At 31.0% G+C, this 20,697-nt stretch overlaps 2 protein-coding genes and 1 long non-coding RNA gene across 6 annotated transcripts; 2 read left to right on the top strand and 1 right to left on the bottom strand.

Moving 5' to 3' along the window:
- Positions 1-4,807: 4,807 nt before the first annotated feature.
- On the top strand, positions 4,808-9,972 carry LOC107923866 (serine/arginine repetitive matrix protein 2). Of its 2 annotated transcripts, none has more exons than XM_016854025.2 (5): positions 4,808-4,907; positions 5,017-5,426; positions 5,643-6,165; positions 6,960-8,880; positions 9,394-9,972. In XM_016854025.2, the coding sequence occupies exons 2-4, from the start codon at positions 5,062-5,064 to the stop codon at positions 8,859-8,861; spliced, it is 2,790 nt and encodes a 929-aa protein (XP_016709514.1). In that variant the 5' UTR covers positions 4,808-4,907; positions 5,017-5,061; the 3' UTR covers positions 8,862-8,880; positions 9,394-9,972. The 2 variants fall into 2 exon arrangements, with proteins under 2 accessions (XP_016709514.1, XP_016709515.1); XM_016854026.2 differs by having other exon boundaries at positions 5,026-5,426.
- Positions 9,973-12,601: 2,629 nt separating this feature from the next.
- LOC107924322 (uncharacterized) lies at positions 12,602-15,304 on the top strand. 2 transcript variants are annotated; one of them, XM_016854718.2, is made up of 3 exons: positions 12,602-14,625; positions 14,755-14,887; positions 15,012-15,304. In XM_016854718.2, exons 1-2 carry the CDS (start codon positions 12,848-12,850, stop codon positions 14,876-14,878), a joined length of 1,902 nt encoding a protein of 633 aa, XP_016710207.1. In that variant the 5' UTR covers positions 12,602-12,847; the 3' UTR covers positions 14,879-14,887; positions 15,012-15,304. The 2 variants fall into 2 exon arrangements, with proteins under 2 accessions (XP_016710207.1, XP_016710205.1); XM_016854716.2 differs by having other exon boundaries at positions 12,603-14,887.
- Positions 15,305-17,298: 1,994 nt separating this feature from the next.
- On the bottom strand, positions 17,299-19,880 carry LOC107924323 (uncharacterized). 2 transcript variants are annotated; one of them, XR_001691762.2, is made up of 4 exons: positions 19,600-19,880; positions 19,164-19,501; positions 18,789-19,085; positions 17,299-18,648 (listed from the first exon to the last, which is right to left on the bottom strand). It is a non-coding gene; the product is annotated as an uncharacterized lncRNA (long non-coding RNA). The 2 variants fall into 2 exon arrangements; XR_005915097.1 differs by having other exon boundaries at positions 19,164-19,866.
- Between the last annotated feature and the right edge of the window lie 817 nt (positions 19,881-20,697).

A 20,697-nucleotide genomic window follows, 5' to 3' on the forward strand; every position in this document is an offset into this window, starting at 1 on the left:
CCAAATTGGATTGGGCCTATTGGGCTGGGCTACAGATAGGTCTAGTGCCCCCATCGCATAAAAAAACTAAAAATTTTAAAAATTTTAGGTGAAGATATGGAAAAAAGTGAAAGGATTAAATTAAAAATTTTGTCAAGATTAGGGACTAGAAGTTATTTTATCCCTTTGAGTTTTGATTTGGGTAAGAGGATTAGTTAGATTTGATGATTTTATTTTAATTTAGTCTGTAACACCCCCTAACCCCAAACTGTCACCGGAACAGGGTTATGAGGTATTACCGGACATATCAAACAATTTACAAATAATTCATAAATAAATAACCAACATATTAAAATAATTCATAAATTGTTATAAAATTTCCTACTTGATTTCATTTAAAAAAAAAATTCGGCAGCATTTCTACTTATTTTTACATAAAACCCCCTACAAAATTTCAAAACATAACCAACCCAATTCCAGTATTTCAATCAAGGCATTTATATAATTAAATCTTACTTGACATATTGACATAACAACTTAATTAATAAAAATCCTATTATCATTTCTAATTAACTCATAAAACTAATCAAGTCATTTCAATTCGATACCAATGCCATAAAGGACTTCTACTGTTTTACTAATATAATCATCAAAACACATAATATCTTACTTTACAACAAACCTATATAAAATACCAAAATAACTATTATAATTCTTATGTACATGCTACTTTCATTTAGAGAAGAAAACATCACCGAAATCTCTATGCAGGAGTCGAGATTGACCTGGATGTTGAACCGAGACTTAGACCCCTTTTTCAACCTACGCACGGAAACAACCGTACGCTGAGTATTTTGTACTCAGTGGTATTACCATAATTCAAATTATAATAGCAATAAAGAATTATAATTATGAAGCATGTAACTATCCAATTTTTTAAATATCATTTAATTCATAAATTTTCATTATTTAACAATAACAATACAATTTTTAGCTATTCTTCATTCTCAATCACATATCACATGTAGCAATTTTTGATCACTACATAAACATTAAATTTATGCCTTTTATTTTCAATATCAATTTCAATCTATAAATTTTAAATTTTCTCATATTCAATTATTCACCCTATTAACAATCTGGACTTTGACGGATACACGGATTTCAACCCAAACACACTAATACGGCACATTGTGCCTAAAACGGTACATAGTACCTGATCAGTGTACGACACATAAGTGCCTGAAACGACATACGAGGTGCCTGATACAACACATAAAGTGCCTGATCGGCAAAGCCGATAAATCCCGTACTCTTCCAAAATCCTATGGCATGCCAACTATATCCGATTTAGCCCGACTAGTTAATAGGGTATTCAAATTCTCAACTCTCTTTCATTTTCAATTCGAGATCACTTTTTCACCTTCTAATCAATTAACAATTTAATACCAATACATATTTCAATTCAATTAAACCACTTTTCAATCATTACACAATTCACATATTCACACATATTCATAAATTAATTCACTTTATTTAATCCATATTTTAAATTAATTCTTTAATCAAATTCAAATCACTAAATACTTTTTAATCAATATACATTTCAAATACTCACATATTTCCATCATTCGATTCAATTTGATTTAGTTCAAGTCACTATTATCATTCCAATTGCTTACCTAATTTTACTTACCATGCATTTAATTAAAACATAATAATTAATAATAAATAAATTTGAATTATAGTAATACAAACCCGAATTTGCTCGATTATTCCTCAACGACCTTCTCCTTCCCTTTTTGTGCCGATACCTCGAATTCTTTATTAGCTACAAAAATTAAATAATTCCTTTAATTAATTACAGCACAAATTTTTACAATAAAAATAAAATTTCTATCAAATTTTTAGCTGTAATTCCAATTAAATTCTAACTAGATTTATCTACTTTTCTAATTTAATTCACACTCTATTTCTATTCAAATTTCTTCTAAACTCAAATTTATCTACTAAATTTTCAGCATTTTTCACTAATTTCGAATTTCTCTCAATTTGGTCCCCAAAACATAAAACTTATAGTTTCTTTTACAATTTAATCCCTTTATCAATTCTAACTTAAAATTCATTCAATTAAATCCCTAATTCAACAATTTATTCAACATGAACCATGCTTAAAAACCTATAAACTTCCAAAACCTCAACTTAACTTCATCGAAACTCTACTCTAAAGCTTCTAAAACATCAAAATTAAAAGAAAAGGGCTTAATTGACTTACCAAATTAACTCCAAGCTTTAAAAACCCTATATTCCCTTTTTCTTTCTTTTTCTTATTTATTTCCCGTGTCTTCGGAAGAGCTTCTGTTCTTTTTCTTCTCTGTTTCTTTCTTTTATTTTATTTTATTTCTTTTATTGTTTTTAATTACTAAACAATTAATATAATATTAATATAATATATCTTATGCTTAAATATTAAGTAAACCAAGTGTTTAATTGCATTTGTACATATTTATTTTATTACACTTGTATAAATTTTATACCATTTATTTGTCAATTATCTTATTTATTTAATAAAAATCTATTTAACAACAATTAATAGTATTACAAATGTACATATATATTTTATTTATAAATGTACAATATCATCTATACCATACATTTGTCATTACTTAATTTGTTTATCAAATAAAAATCTCATAATATAATTATTTAATTAATAATTATCTTTTACTAATTTTCAAGTAAATAAATAAATGCAATACACTTGTATTTTATTTTTACCATACACTTGGCAAAATCATAATTTTATTATTAACCAAAAATTTTATACTAATTATTTAATTATTAAATATATTTTAATTTAATAATTACTAATAATAAATAATAAATATCTTATACTTAATTAATAAGCAAATTAAATCTATAAACTACAAATATATACATACTTTAATTACACATGTATTATTTATCATATCCATACAATTGACATATTTTGATTTATTTAATAATATAATATCATTATAATTTAATTATCATAAATTCATATAATATAAATTATATTTAAATATCATTAATTATATAATTAAACAAATAAAATCTTAAATTCTATTCCTTTATGCCGCCTCAACTATGCTAAATGGCTTAATCGCCATTTTAGCCCTTTTTACTTTCTTTTAATCTATAATTAAACTTTCACTTCTATTGTAATTTAATTCTTTTTACTAATTACTCTTAATTAAGCTAAATTCACCTTTCTAAACTAGTCTAATAAATATTTCTAATAATTATTTTTTAACTCAATTTAATAAGACGAGGCCCGATATTATGCTTTTCCGATGCCCGTGAATTTTGGGTCATTACATGGTCTTTATTATTTTTATATTAGAAACTATGAATTTTATGTTTATTAATTTATTAATGTTTTATATGTAGAATCAATAATATATGAATATTATTTTTATTGGAATGTAACAATATTTTTAAGATGAAATTATGTTTTTTATGGTGTCACCAATCAATTTAAGAAAGAGGTTTTATAATTATAAATATAAAATTTAAGAATGACATTTTATAATTATAAATATAATAGTTATATTTGTTGATAAATTGTGTGAATTTTGAAAAATTATACACTCTCAATGTACATAACGATGGTGATTATGATGTTATTTGTTATATTTATAATCATAATAAACGCAACACAACTGTGAATGCATTTTAAATCATTTCTAGTTTGCGGTACGACTTCCTTCAAAGATTAGATAATGAAAGAAAATGGGAGTGAATTATAATATGATCTAATGGTGGAAGCCAATCCATTATTAGGGACGAACGTTTTATCGGATTGAGTGAAAATTTTTGAGTTGTTGAGTATTATATATATTTTTTAAATCGAGTTTAGTGAAATGAAATTTTAAATTTTAGATAAAAAATTAAATTAAATAATTTAATTAATTTTAGTATTATAATAACAACTTTGCTAAGACTATCAAGTAATACAAATTTCTCCACAATTTATTTAACTGATTTTGATGTTTTAAAATTTTAAATTTAAATATTGAAAAAAATTAAAACATTCAGTAAGAGTGTGAACAAGTACAAATTGCCAAATTTGTAATGATCTTTTTAGTTTCTACCGCTATTTCACTTTAATTCTTAATTTTTTTTACCAAATCAATACTACAAAAAGATAAATTTTCGGGTGATTAAAATGAAAGAGACCTAGAAATTGAGTGACCAAAATGAAAGTGTAAACATGAGGTAGCGTTTATAGTCGATAACAGTTAGAGATCCAATGCCTGAGTGACTAAAACGAAAGTGCTCTAAAACTTAGGTGACAAAATTGCAAGGGTAATAAAAATTATGCTATTAGTCACTTTACTTTGCAAAAGTTGAGGATTTAATTCATGCACCTTTATTTGGTTATTTTTAGACTTTAGTCCTTGCACTTTCCACATTTTAAAATTTCAGTTATCACCGAACAATAATTGTAAAATTCATCTTTTAAAGTTTTGTTATTTTCAAAATCTGATGCACCAAACATATTATCATATGTGTCAAGACTAAAATTTCAAAATTTGACAAGTATAAGGACTTAGAATGATGCAATTGGAGAATATAGACTAAAACTATAAATGTAGCATAGTATAAGACTATTAATTGAATTTAACCAAATAGATTTAACTGCTAGTGATTGGATTAAGACTACCATTTCAAAATTTGAAAAGTACAGGGATTAAAACTGATAGATTTAAAAAATACAGGACTAAAAGTGTTTAACTAAAAGGATAAGAGCTAAATCCACAACTTGGGTAAAGTACAGGGAGTAATAGCGGAATTTAAGCTATATAGATAGATTATAAAGTTAGGGTTGTATCTAAAACTCGATTTTGAAAGGCAGAACAGAGCACACGAGTCGATCGCAAATCTCCGTGAGTTTCCCTTCTTTTTTATTTGAATTTCTCTGTTTCTGATTTCCATTGGTAAAAGTAGCAATTGCAAGTTGTTGTTTTTTTCTTAATCGTAAAATTGGAAAAAAAGAAATCGCAGAAGATTTGAGATAGGGTTTTGAAAAGAAATCCCTAAATGTACAACGGAATCGGACTGACCACACCTAGGGGGTCAGGCACCAATGGTTACATTCAAAGCAACAAATTCTTTGTAAAGCCGAAGACGAATCGGGTAACCGATTCCACCAAGCCTTTCGAGGCAGATCAAGGCACCGCAGGTCTCACCACCAGGAAACCTAACAAGGAAATCCTCGAGCATGATCGCAAGCGTCAGGTTGAGCTCAAGCTCGTGATTTTGGAAGATAAACTCGCGGAACAAGGTTACACTGAATCTGAGATCGCTGATAAGCTTGCTGAAGCTAGGAAGGCTCTCGAAGATGCTCAACAAGAGAAAGACGAAGAAGAAGGAGAAGTTATACCAATCCCTACTCGCCAGCAAAAGTAATTTCTTGTCTTTTATTTTGTTTTTAAATTTAGTGATTATGGATTTTTTGGTTGTTTATTTATTGATTAATTCATGTTACGGAGGTTTTGGTTTTCGGTTACGCAGGCTCACCAAGTGGATTAATAGTTTATCTTTTTTAAAATTACTTTGATTAATAGTGAATGATTTTTTTCTTTTATTATTTATTGATTCATTCATGTTTTGGTGGTTAGGGTTTCGGATACACAGACCCACCAAGTTGCTGCAAGGAAGGAGAAGCAGATGGAGACCTTTAGGGCTGCTCTCGGGATTGGAGCTTCTGAATCTGGGCTTCCTCCTCTGCCAAATCGTCGAAAGAATATCGATGAGCGTGAACATTCCTTTTTGGATAGAGATCCACCTGTTTCTGCAGCCATGGATGTGGATGATCCTAAGGCAAAAGCAGACAAGAAAAAAGGTCAAGTAGTTGAAGATGAAATTGACGAGTCACGACACCGGAAAAAGAAAAAGGAGCAAAAGAGGTCCAGGCATCATGACTCGGATACAGATGATACTGATACAGATAGCAGTTTAGAGCATTCGAAGAAAGCTACTCGCAAGAAGAAGAGCCGTAAGGGTTATGATAGTGGAAGTAGTGATTCTGATGACTATGCCAGTGGCAGGAAGCTAAAAAAATCAGCGAAGAAGCATGATAGACGCAGACCATCTGATCGGTCGAAGCTTGGTGCTGCTAGTTTGGATGTTGATGATCGACAGGTGACAATTATATTTAATTTAAATCCTTGTTCCAAGCTTAAATTTTGCCATAGCCTTTTGCGGTTCTGGTGAATGTGTCCTGCAGAATGCAATCTAGTGGTGACTATACTAATTTGCATGAATCTTGATAAACAAGTTAATTAGGTAAAGCATTGCACATCATAATGTGCATTCAGGAAATTGTTTTCACCAAGGATGAGATTCTTATATATTAAAGAATAAATTAGAGGATTGTGATATTTGAATTTTCATCAAAATTGATTGACTGGATAGCTGCTTCCATGCAAGATTTTGACCTGAACTTACTGAAAGCTATGCTGTCATTTAATCACATAGTGTAGATATATGTTTAATGTTAATACACTGACCTCTTGGTTTTTGGCACTCCCTCATGAATCATTCAAGAAGTAAGATTGAAAATCTGTTATTGTTGTTAAATTAAGGGGCATTTTACAAAGCTACCAACTGTCCTCATCCCACTTTTCCTTCTCTTTTTCTCCTTCCCTAACAATGTTGGAGCTTAAAAGTTCATTGGAAAAGTTCCAGCAGAACCAACATGTATATGATTGGAAATGTCTATACTGATCTTAGGTTATAACAGGAAGTACTCTTTTTTACCTGTTTTGTAGCCATTGTGAGGCTATTACTCCTCCCTGCATTTATGACATTGTGGTGAGCTAATTGAGAGCTAATACAGTGGTCTGATAGATGATTGTGAGTTAATACCGATCTGTATGGCATTTTGTTACCCTGTCATTTGTATTTCAATTATTTTATTTCCTTAAATCTTGCAGGCACAACATCGACGTAGACATGACTCTAGTGAGGATGACTCTGGAACTGATGGTTGGTGGGAAAAGAATAGAGGTGAAGTTCAAAAGCAAAAGTTTGAGGGTAGTGAATCTGATTCTGATGCTGACAGAGCGAGAGGTCGTAAAAAGGAATTGATTAAGGAAGGTCGTCAAAGGCATGACTCCAGTGAGGGTGACTCTGATTCTGATGGTGGGAGGCAAAAGAAGAGAGGTGAAGCTCAAAAACGGAAGATTGAGTCAACTAGGAGCCAGAGGAGAGCGAGGGACATGGGTAGTGAATCTGATTCTGATGCTGACAGAGCAAGAGGTCATAGGAAGGAAATGGTTAAGAAAGGTCGTCATAGGCACAACTCCAGTGAGGACAAATTTGATTCTGATGGTGGGAGGCAAAAGAAGAGAGGTGAAGCTCAAAAACGAAAGATTGAGTTGACTGGGAGCCAGAAGAGAGAGAGGGACATGGGTAGTGAATCTGATTCTGATACTGACAGAGCGAGGGGTCGTAAGAAGGAAATGGTTAAGAAAGGTTGTCGTCGGAATGACTCCAGTGAGGATGACTCTGATTCTGATGTTGAGAGGAAAAAGAAGAGAGGTGAAGTTCAGAAAGGGAAGATCGAGTTGACTGGGAGCCAGACGAGAGGCAGTGATAGTGACTCAGATTCCGATGTAGACAGAGCAAGAGATCATAAAAAGGAAATAGTAAAGAAACGTGGTCATAGATATGATACAGGAGATGACAGTGATTCTAATACAAGTGATGTAAAGGTAGAAAAGGGTAGGAGAAGAGGTAGAAGACATGATTCTGATGATGAAGATTCCAATTCATCCTATGGCAGGAAAATTGGCAAGGCTACAGAAGCTAGAGAAAGAGTGGGTAGAAGGGGATCGGGCTCTTTGACAGATGATAGTGATGCAGGTTCTAGTGACTCTGACAGCACCGATGTAAAGCGTCAAACCATTGAAAAGAAGAATGCTGCTGACAAAGACAGAAGAGGACATAGAGGTGATGATGACAGTCATGGTGTTAGAGGTAGTTGTCGGTATCAAGAAGAAAAAGAGACTCCATCTTATGCAGCCAAGAATGATGATAGAAGGGGAAGGACCTTAAATGAGGATGATAGATTAGAGAGATTGCAGAAATCAGAGAGCAATAGAGGAATGATGAAAGGCAAGAGGAAGCTTGATGATGAAAATCATGACGAGCAGCCAGAATTGAAGTCAAGAAGTAGAAACTTAGGAAGCGAATTGGAGCGCAAAAGGGATAATCCAAAGGATGCTAAGCTTGATTCTGAATCAAATGCCAAAGCTTATGGGGAGAATGATGATCGGAATAGGGATGAATATTCTAGGTGGGGGAAAGATGACCGGAATAAGGATGAATATTCTAGGTGGGGGATGGGTGACCGGAATAGGGATGAATACTCTAGATGGGGAAAAGATGACCAGAAGAGGGATGAATATTCTAGGTGGGAGAAAGATGATCTGAAAAGGGATGATTATTCTAGGTCAGTTAGGTCAGGAGGAGAGATTGACTGTAATAATGGTAGACAAGATGGCAGACTTCAAAGTAAGATCACCAAACTAGATAGTGGATCTATGAGAGATGATCAGGATTATGATGACCGGAGAGGTGGACAGAAGCGTGCTAGGGATGAAGAGGAACCTCGAGGGAGAGAACAAGAAAGAGATGAGATTGACCATAAATATAGAAGTCGTGGAAGGGATGAGGAGGAGCTCCATGGAAGCCGTAGGCACAGAAAAGGGGAGGAAGATGATCGAGGGATCAAAGGTCATGTGCGGGATAGACAATTGGATCATTCTGAGAAAATGGCATATAATGATACTCGGTCTAGTGACAGAAGATCGCGTGGAGATGGCCGACGTTGATGGTTGTGGCAGCATACTGGTGAGTTGTAAAACTTGTTATATTTTACTATCTGTTAGTTTTGAGTTGCATTTGCAATGAAAGTCTTTGACAAATTCAATTTCTTCATATTGTTGACTCAAGTATATTATATCTTACTTCTCTTGGCAATTTGAATTTTCTTGCTTATACATTGGTTGCTCCGATGATGACGAAATAAGGGATTTTCAATTATTATCTTGATACTTGATGTTCAACAAAAAAGTTATTGATAGGCTATGTTATCCTTTTTTCTTTGTTCTCTTATTGAGATTAGACATGGGGCATTCTTTTATGGTGCCTTTTGCTTAAAAAGAAGTGCGCTTGAGAACCTAAAGCCTATGCAAAGGCCTCCCTAAGGGGTTGGGTGGTTCGACTGATGATCAAGGGCTCTGCTGTAGCATGCCTTAACAAAACTTGACTGATTCTTTGTTTTCATTTCTGTTTTTGCGTTCCTGATGATACATATTGGGAGCTGATTTTGTTTTATTTTTCCTTTCTTCTTCATCTGTGAAGGCTGCAAGTACGAAATGGAACCACTTCAAATTGTCTCCAGGCTTTTCGAAGGCGGGTGTCCTGTTTTCTGAATGTTGTGGAAATTGAATGTTCTTTTTGTGCGTGTGTTTTGTTTCCCCATCTTCCTTTCATTTCCGTTGGTACTTGGTAAGGGAGTTTTTCATATTCTGACTAATGAATAAGCCATGTGTATGTTTGGAGGAAGTAGTAGTATTTATTATGGCTTTTTGGTTGCATGTCCAAACTTGTTCTTCTTTAATGTATATTTGGTATTTGTTAGATGCTATCCCATTAAGCAAGTAGTGAGACGTAGTTTCTTCTTCCCCTCAGTATGGTCCAAGAGGATTAGCTTGAAGCTTTAAATTGGAAGGTTCTTAGAGGGTCATTCTTGTACCCCTCTCGATATCGTGTTCGGGTATGTGTTGAACATAGTTACCTAGAAGAATAGGGCGGTGTTTGAAGTGCAAAATAGGCTTGAAGAAAGAAAATTTGTAGCTAACAGTTAATGATAGGGCGGTGTTCTTGTTATCCTTCTGATTGAGTGGTTGAAATGATAGTGGCTTGCATATTTTATATTCATGAATTGAGTGGCTTGCAATGTTGTTTGAACCTGGCCGGTTGGATCCCAAACTGGTTAGGCGGTTCATTAGAGGGGTTGGATCGATTGATTTGTTAATCAATATTGATTACTCCTCTCAATAATATTATCTTTAATGTTCAAATTTGCATTGTTCACTTAAGAGTCCAATGCATATTATCACTGCATCCAATAGGGGTGTTCAAATTTCAATTAAAATCTAATTAACCGAATGAACTGATCAAATTTCATTAGTCAGTTTGTGGCCGAACTTAGTTCGATCGGAGGTTGGTTAATGGTTTTTTGGAATTTTAATTATTGGTTAATTTAATTTCAAGTCAGATAATTAATTAAACTTAATAATTATGTGTTAATTTCAAGACTTATTTAATGTTTCAAGACATAAAATTTCGAGTAATTCAATTAATTTTTAAAATAAAATATATATTTTGGTTAATTTTAATGTATTTTTTGATATATTTTTTAGCTATTTTAATTAAAAGATAAAATTATATAAATTTTAATTAATTAAGTAAATTAATCAAAATATTTTGATTCGATTAACAATAAAGAATTATATAGTTTGATTAAGTGGGGGTAGTATTAATTCGGTTCTATTAATAATTAATAATTAAACCTTTTAACATCTAACACTTAACATTTGTTGTTATAATTTTATATTAAAAAATTATTTATTTTAGTGAGCCAAGGCTGCGGGAAAATTAAAGTTACCATTTATAGCAGATTTAGAGGAAATAAAAATTATATTTATTTTATAAATTACTAGATTCATATTTGGACTGGAATAAACAAATTTGATTTGAAGCAGTTCCATAATAAAATATTACAAAAATGATATTGATGTGATCTCTTTAAATTTCATTGCTTACTCTTTAATTTATGAAAAATGTATTTAAGTCTTGAAGAATAAGCCATGCTTCCTTTTACTTACCAAAACTAACATTTTTTGTGCTTTCGGTGAAGCAAAGTACAATTCTTTAATCTTTTCTTTTTAAAAGTCTCAAATATGCGACTTTTCTATATACCTTACTTCCTACCATTTACTCTAATTTAATTAATCCATCATATAAAATTAATTTATAATTTTTTTACAAATAAAAATATATTTATGTGTCTCGATTGTTGTCCATGTATTCATGGCATAATTAAATCATCTTAAACCCGTAAAGAATCAAAGTGGTTACCTAACTTACAAATAAAAAAAAAGAACAAATTTTACTTTAATAAAGAAAGCAAAGTACTATTCTTATAGAAATGTTTTACTTTGTTAGGATTTTTTTTATGCCATGCAATGAAATAGGATATTTTATATTAAAAATTATATAAATATTTACAAATTAAAAATATTATAAATGGAATAAAATATAAAAATTATTAAAAATTGAATTTTTAATACATATTAAAAAACATAAATATATATAAATTATAAAAAATAAATATATTCATGTATTTATGACATGATTAAGTAATCTTAAACCCACAAATAACCAAAGTAGTTGCCAAATTTACTAATAAAAAAAAACAATTTTTACTTTAATAAAGAAAGCAAAGTATTAATGTTGTAGAAATGCTTTACCTTAACATATAAACTGTACTTTTAATTTAATTGTATATTTTTTCTAAGAAATTCTTTACCCTTTGGAATTGATATGTTTTTGGATCAAATTTTTTGAGTATATCATATATTCAATGCATTAAAATTTGTTAACTATGATGTAAAAATTAAGGTTAAAGAGTCTTAAAAGTCGTTGAATTTTTCTAAAAAGATCAATTAAGCCCTTATACTTTTTTTTAGTTCAATTGAATTATTGAACGTTAAAATTTCAATTTATTAAACTATTTAACCGTTAAAATTAACGGTCAATCTTTAAAGAGTAACGATAACTATTTTTAAAGGTTACTTTTGTCACGTGGCACACGAGGATCGTGCTATGCAGTAAAATATGATGTTTTATATTAAAAATAATAAAACAATAATACAAATAATATAAATATATACAAATTTAAAATATTATAAATTTATAAGAATATATAAAAGTACAAAAAAATATAAAAACATATTATAAATGAAATAAAATATATAAATTATTAAAAATTGCCAAAAAAACATTAATGATTATTAAAATAACAAAAAATATATGTAAATTACAAAAAAATTTAAAAATTATGAAAAAATATTTTAAAATATAGAAAATAATTAAAATTGTTAATAAAATTTACAAAATATTATAAATAAAATTGAATTTTGAAAAAGAAGAAGTCGTAACTATTTAAGTTGCTTCTTTCTTAATCTTAATTAGCAAAAGTAAAAACATTTTGAATAATTAAGTGACTTAAATGAAAACTTTAAAATAATTCAATAATCATTTTATAATTTTTTTAAATTTGAAAGATCTAAACTCACTAATAATTTATATATAATAATAGAAAATTTATTGTATAATTTAATTAAGAAATAAAATAAAAGGGTTCATTGATGAAGTGTTAACAAAGTATAAAGAATTATATACCAAACTTGTTTGCAAAGAAAAGAAAAGAATACTACTTTCATTAAATAAAATCAAATGCTTTTGCCTGAAAACAACAAAATTGAAATTTGGAAAAGAAGAAGAAGAAATGATGAGTTACAATATTAAATATGAAAGAGAAGATAGTTGGCATCTTTTCTTTTTTATTCAATATGAATTGCAATGCCTTCACCCATCTTCACCCTTCTTTTCTTTCTTTACTTCCTACCTCTTTCTACCCTTCTCTTTTTCTCTCTTTCCTTTCTTCATCCTCTGCCTTTCTATCATTCCTTCCTATCATCATCTCCTTCATCTTTTTCATTTCTCACAACCACACTAATTAATCGAGATGAAGAACGAGAATGAGAATGTGAGTCACGATGAGTCGGTGCTACAGATTCAACATCCTTTTCATGAGGAACATCCCTTGGTGTTAGTGGCAGAGCAAAGCAATGAAGGTCTCAAAGCCCACTGCGATGGATGTGGGGAACTGCTTTCAGCTCCATGCTTCACTTGTATTCATTGCAATTATCACCTTCACAAGCAATGTGCAGAGGTACCCCTTGAAATTCCTAATCACCCTCTCCATCCTGAGCACTTAGATGCAGGTCTTTTTCTTCGACAAAGGCCAGATCCTAAACATATAGTATATGGTTGTGCATTATGCAAGGAAAAACGTAACATGTTTTTTTATGAATGTCATAGATGTTGGTTTTCCATTGACATCAAATGTGCTCAATTATCTTCTTCATTTAAGTTTAGCCAACTGTCCAAACATGACATCCACCAACATCCATTGAGCTTCATAGAAAGTCCCATGGCCATAGATGTACCCAAAAGATTCAGCTGCTCCTGGTGTCATGAACCTTTGACAAATGCTATATATTTTTGTTTTGAGTGTCCATTTTTTATCCTTCATAAGAAATGTCTTGATGAGTTACCTACTAAAATTAATCACACTTCCTATCACATACACCCTATTTTTCTTAACCGTAGTGGCAGTGATTGTTTGTGCAACCTATGCCAAAAGCAACATTCTGGACCTTTTTATGGTTGTTCTCTTTGCCATTTTAACATCAATATTGGTTGTGCTCTTCCAATGTCCATTGTTGAAGGTAAAAGCCGCCATCAACACCCATTCACATTATTTCGAAGACGAGGTTCATTCATTTGTGATGCATGTGGCATCGAGGGAAATTCTATTTCTTATATATGTTTGAAATGTTACATCGAAGTCCACAAGAAATGCACTTCACTCCCACGTATTATCAAATTTTCTCGACATGATCACTGTATTTTTCACAAATATTTTCTTGAAGATCTTACAAGGCAAGATTGCAAGATTTGTTTCAAAGAAGTGAGACTAGAGCATGGGAGTTACTCTTGTGGGAAGCTAGGGTGCAATTACGTTGTCCATGTGAATTGTGTCTTAGAGGATGATAAGTTGTACGAGGTAATTGAGGACGAAAAGCAATGTGAGGAGCTTTATGAAAAATCTATGCAGTCTTCCATCATTCGTGTTATTGAGGTGAATGAAGCTGGGGAAGCTGCAAAGATTGAACATTTGAGTCATCAACATTGCTTGGTGTTAGCAGAGAAGATGGAGGAGGACACTGATAGGAAATGTGATGGGTGCATGCTACCTATCTCAAATATTTTCTATTATTGTTCAGAATGCCCCTTTTTTCTCCATAAAACCTGTGCTGAATTGCCAAGAATCAAGCAACATTGGTTTCGTCAAAGCAATGCCACCCTCGATTTCGACAGCTTTACGAAATGTGACTTTTGCAGTCAACTTTGTAGTGGTTTCTTTTACGAAATTGATGAATATTGGGACATGTGCTTAAGGTGTGCTAAAGTTGCTGATATCATTGAATGTGAAGGACACCAACACTTTCTCTTTTTTGATTTCAAATGCAAGGAGAAATGTAATGGTTGTGGCGAAAGGTGTCTGTATGGTGCATTCAGATGTGGAAAGTGCAGATTTGCTTTGGATTTTGGATGCTTAACATTACCACATTCAGCTCTTCACAAAATTGATGAACACAAGCTAAAGCTTACTTATCATGATGATAAGGAGCAAAGTTATTGTGATATTTGTGAGGAATATAGAGATCCAAGCCTTTGGTATTATTCTTGTTCAATTTGTGATACTTCTGCTCATCCCAAATGTGTTCTTGGAAATTTTCCATTTCTCAAAGATGGGGTCACAGCTTCTTATTATCACAACCGTCCTCACTATCTTAAATTTTTTAGGAAGGTCGAGGGCTTCCCTGAATGCTCTTGTTGTGGAAAGTTTTGCCAAGAAGAAATTTTCAAATGTAAAGAGTCTACATGCGACTATATTGTCCATTGCAAATGTCTGCATTTCTACCATTAAAGCTTTATGGTAAGTACTTTAGATGATTAAAGAGCTATTGTTTTCTTTTAAATCATCAATGCAATTAATTGTTTTTATTTCATGATTTTATTTTCATTATTAACATTAGTTTTAATTGTCTTCATGGCTACAGATGTGTTTTGCTCAAATGGAAAGCACTAGAGGTTTTATCCGATCCAAAGAGTTCGCAAAGGATTTGACATTTCATTCCTACTTCTTCGATGAAGGATGTTCAAGTTCTAAGTGTGTTTTGATTTAAGTGTTGTTTTGTTTAAAATTTGTTTGAGTTTATATGATTTGAACTCACTATTACTTTGTGATTCATCTATGATATATTTGAGTTTGTAAAATTTGATTTCAGTATTATGTTGTGATTTATTGGATTTGAATTATGAAAATTAATAATTATTTGAATTATTTCTGCAATGTTAATTAGTTATTTAAACTATTGTTTTACCCCATATATAATGAAACTTTTGGAAGCCACCAATTTCGCTTCATGCTACATGCTTTTCTGCTGCACTTGTTTATTTGACAAATATAATTATATGAAGTTTTGAATACAATAATATAAAAAGAAGTTACGGAAATTAATTATGTAAATATGAAGCTGAATTGAGTTCAATCTCAACTATAAATAAAGTTAATTCTTACTTCAATTAGACATCTTAATTTCAAAATTATAAATAAAATGCATGGTACAATTCACATTCAGAACCATTTGAAAATTATAGAGTTAATTCCAATATCCGGTAACTTCACCATAGTCAGGTTGAAAATTTTAAATAAACAACTAAAATAACTTTTTTATAAAGGTCATGAGCTTGATGGCAGCATAGGAATTGAGGATACAGTACCACTTATTAAGTAAATAAAAGTTCAAAGGAACTAAACAAAGATTTATTCATTGAACTTGTCTCACTCAACACCATCACCTTAACCAAAATAAGCACCCAACAAACTTTTATGTTCTACAATAAATATAACGTATCACATCGAAATATTTTGGACAGATTGACAAACTTTTATGTTATCATGATTTGATTTCAATATTATTTTGAGATTCATCTATGATTTGTTTGGGTTTGTAAGATTTGAATTATTTCTTATTTAAATTATCTTAATTAATTTAATTATTCTCAACAGTATTGATTTATGAGTTTTAGAAGCCACCAATTTCTAGAATGGACTTCCATTCCGTGATCAATCGTCTATCATTTTAGAGAATACTCGTGATAAGATGATTAATCACTGTTGCTACGCTCATGATGGATATCTTAATTTCTTTAAATAATTTTAACAAATGTGAAAATTTCTGATTTTTATTAAAATAATTAGTTTCTCAAAACATAATTTAAATAGTATTGATTTATGGACTTCCTTTTCAGCTTGGGTTGTGGAACCCATAATTTAAACACACACAATAATCCATAATTCTAAAAAATAAAATTTTTATATGAATAATCAAAAGTTTAATCTTAATTTCATTATGTAATTTTATTAAAAATATTTTAAAAAATTATATATAACAATAGAAATAGAGAATGATAGAAAATCAGTGAATGCACCCATTTCTAAATTATATACGAAATATTTAACGGCAATGATTAGAATAATTAAATTGAAAAAAGAATTAGAGTGACCAAAACAGGACAAATTTTATTTTAAAGTAACTATTTTATGTTGTTTAGATTTTGATTCACGTTTAAAATTGTTTTACAAAAAAAAAAACTGAACAATGAAATGCAAACAAAAAAGTCGCACAGTAATAATTTTAACAAAAACATTTTGAATAATTAAGTAACTTAAATGAAAACTTTAAAATAATTCAATAATCATTTTATAATTTTTTAAAGTTGAAAGTTCTAAAGTGACTAATAATTTAATAAATTTCAACCTACTTTCCCCTAAAAAATGATTTATATATAATAATAGAAAATGATGGGTAATTTCTAGACCTATTATTATCAAATGATTAAATTATCCTCTAGACACAAGCTCTCATGGTCAATAATTTTAGAATTGGTTCAAATCAATCACCAATTCTTGATTTCATCAAATCTATCAATACAATTCATATATATATATATATATATGAAAAGCATGTCTGAAGAAATGCATACAATAAAATCATAACTATAGTTCAATGGTGTGATTCTTGATTATTTTAAGGTTTACTACCAATTATTTTGGCATATTCTTTTTTCTTATTTCAACCCCACATCCCTGTTTGAATATATATATAATACAATAAAAATAAATAAATCAATAAATTTTAAGTATGAGAACAAAAACTTGAATTGATACAGTTAGCCAAGTTCTCTCATTTTGATCTCTCGTTTAGTCATATCCGACAATCGTAAACCACTCATATTTGGACATGAATATAAGAATACAATTCACATAACTTAGGAACACGATGAATGAAACATATTCATATCCAACATATCGAATATTCGACACTCACTCCCTAATACAAAGCTACTAACATTTAACATAGGATTACATAGAGAGAGTTGCATGATTACACAAAGATAAGCAAAGATCCCACAAGTCTCCAATGAAAGGATATGATAATCCGACGACTCTCTAGATACATGAAAATCTACTTGCTCTCAGAATACAAATGCTTAAAGCTACTAACTATCCGCTCTAAATCACACCCTTATACTAAACCGAGAATATAACCTCACCAAGCACAACTACATTTGGAAGATAACGATTGTCACCGGTTCCAACATCAAACAGCCCGGATTCTCATGTTGCCAGCTTTCAACTTTGCATGTTAAACAATGCCGGAATTCGACTCGTTCGCCTCTTCCATTTGGCTAAGCTTTTCTCCTGCTAGCTTCAAACCTCAAAAGCACATTTTTCTACTTATTCTATGTTAACATATTTCTTGTTCAGACAAACTAATTCCACGATTGAACTAACTGATCCTATTTAAGAGATTATCTTCAACGAGCTCAAGATAAGTATTGGATCTTCAGGACGAGCTTCTGCGTTTATCCAATCCGATCCAATTTCTTCAAAGTTAGGAAAGCATTAGAAAAACATTTTCCTCAATTCAATCCAAACAAAACTCCTAGATATGTTGTTATAAACAGTTTAGATATTAAGAATGGGTTCGCAGTCATCAAAGTACTAGCAAGAATGAAAGCCTAAAAATTTTTCTTATAAAAAATTGCCAACTTAATATGTCAAGTTTCTGAGCTGAACAATGTCAGGCAGCAATAGACACTAGCTTTTCTTAAGCATTTTATCAAACAGTTTTTATGCGCAACACGCTTCAACAAGTATAGCTCCCAGGTGACACAACACATTCCCAGGTTGATACAGATGCAGCAGAGCCACCCGAGACAGATTCACTGTTTATTACCTATTCAAACTAATAAATATATTACATTTTTAGAGCAATAAAGAAGAAGCTAAGAACTTCTTCCTAAGAAAAAGGTACCTTCGACACAACACATTGCTTTTGCTGTTAAAATCGTGGTTTAGGTTGCTAATAAAGAAAAAAAAACTAAAAAAATTGTACCTTTGACATTTTTAGAGCAATGAAATAAGTTATATGGCTGGCAATTTAAATAGGATATGCTGGAAGTCATTAATCAGAGAACCAATCAGATAACCAAATTTTATGCTTTATGCTCTCAACTCTCAAACCAACTGTAGAAAAGTAATCTGACACTTCAACACAACAAGCTAACCCTTGATCGTGTTCTTGCTGGTGCTTCAAGAGCCGGCCTAGAGGGACTAGTTGGTGCAGCCTGCAAGATTCAAATGTCAGAAACAATTTATTTATAACCGTAGTGAAATCTTGAAACCTAAGAAAGAAAGAGAGATAAAGGAGAAGATATAGCTCATTGCAGTCCATGATTATCCAGTAGATGAGAGATTTGACCATTACTCTTGGAGGCTTGTCTTTAGAAGAAATCTTCGATTGGGAAGAGATGCTTAATGATCTTAGACACACCATCTCTATTCACGAGCTGGTCTCCTAGAGAGCCGATAAAATCATTTGGCAGCTTGATGACTAAAGCAATTTTGTAAGGAATCATCTTGGTGGTATAATCATTTTGGACTGCCTCGGATGTTAGTTGGGTACAGTATAACCCGGACTCATTTTGCAATGGCTACCTTGCAAGACTCATCTGAAGCAGCTTCTCCGCTTGATCTGGGAACAAAGTTATAAACAGATATGCGCCTGCGCCATTTCATGAGATTAGATTAAAAGAGAAAAAGGACTTCAACGGAAGTTTTTTATGGCTATTGAATCACTAACAAATGTGTGCAGTTCCAAGCACGGCTGAATTCTTGCCTTGAATAGTGACCAAACCAGCTTTGCCAGCATCTTGCAACTTAGTTGTACCTACAGAATCAAATGTACCTGCAAAAACAAGAACTATTTCATGCTTTGCTCCCTGCATACATCACAACCACGGTCATTACAACAGCAAGAAGTTGATGTTTAACTTGGTTTTTTACAGTTTGAAGCCCTGATGTTATACATGCTATATTCTGAAAACCAGCTTGCTCCAATTTATTGGCTGCAGAAGTCCATCTTTTCATTAAGCATGTGGGACACCCATATCCGATGCATACTTAACAGAGTAAAACAGACTGAACCCATAAAAACCACTTTTAAGTTGCAATATTAAGTGAGCATAATCCATGAAGCTAATTGTACAAATGCAAAGAAAACAGAGAAGGAACCCGACCTCCAAAATTGCACAAGAAAAATCAGGATAAAATGAGTGAACCATTTGTCGATTTTCCCATCATGCTAATAATTCATGCCGTATGCTGGTTTCTATAATAAAGGGTTGTATTTAATGAAGTATATTTCTAACCAATGCCAAGTTATGAGAAGCAGCCTGGCCATCATTCAACAGCTGGACAGCTTGGGAACTGTCACATTCCACCACTACCATCTTGAATGGAGAGAGCATGAAAAATGCCCCACAATTCCACCACTACCTTCTTGAATGGAGAGAGCATGAAAAATGCCCCACAACTCCGCTCCCAGCACATTACCAACGTAAATAGAATCTGGAATAGACTTCCCCCTTTTCAGCTTGGGTCACACACAATAATCCTTCATTCAAAGAAATAAATAGTAAATGTTTAATTTAATTATCAAGATATACCTAATTTAAATATCAAATAGTTAAAAAACAGAGGAGAAAAGTCTTGTTTCACTTCCTAATTTAAATATCAAATTTTATAATATTAATGTTTTAGATAAATTTATCATTTAATAAAAAAATATTAATGTGGTAGACTACATTTTGTGATAAACTGTTTATCATTTTAGAGAACACTTAGGGCACGTTTGGTTCGCTGTATTGGAATAGAGGCGTAATGGAATAAAATCGTAATAGCAAATCAATTGTTTGGTTGAATGTAATAGAATAGAAGTGTAATAGTATTCTTGTGTTTGGTTGAATGGAATAAAGGTGTAATAGCATAATGGAAAAAACTAAAATGACTAGAATACCCTTAGCATAAATTTGTTTGGGTAAATGATTATTGTTATTGTTATTTAAAATTTAATAAGATTATTAATATCAATAATAAATAATTTAATCATATTTAAACATAATTATTAAATATATTATAATTAAAATATATAATTTAATAAAATTATTAATAATCAATATTCTTATATGAATTTACTCAAATCATAATATATGATACTATAAAATATAATTTAACATAATTATTATTAAATATATTATAATTAAAATATATAATTTAATAAAATTATTAATAATCAATATTCTTATATGAATCTACTCAAATAATAATATATGATA

Source organism: Gossypium hirsutum, chromosome D06, assembly GCF_007990345.1.
Source record: "Gossypium hirsutum isolate 1008001.06 chromosome D06, Gossypium_hirsutum_v2.1, whole genome shotgun sequence".
NCBI lineage: Eukaryota > Viridiplantae > Streptophyta > Magnoliopsida > Malvales > Malvaceae > Gossypium > Gossypium hirsutum.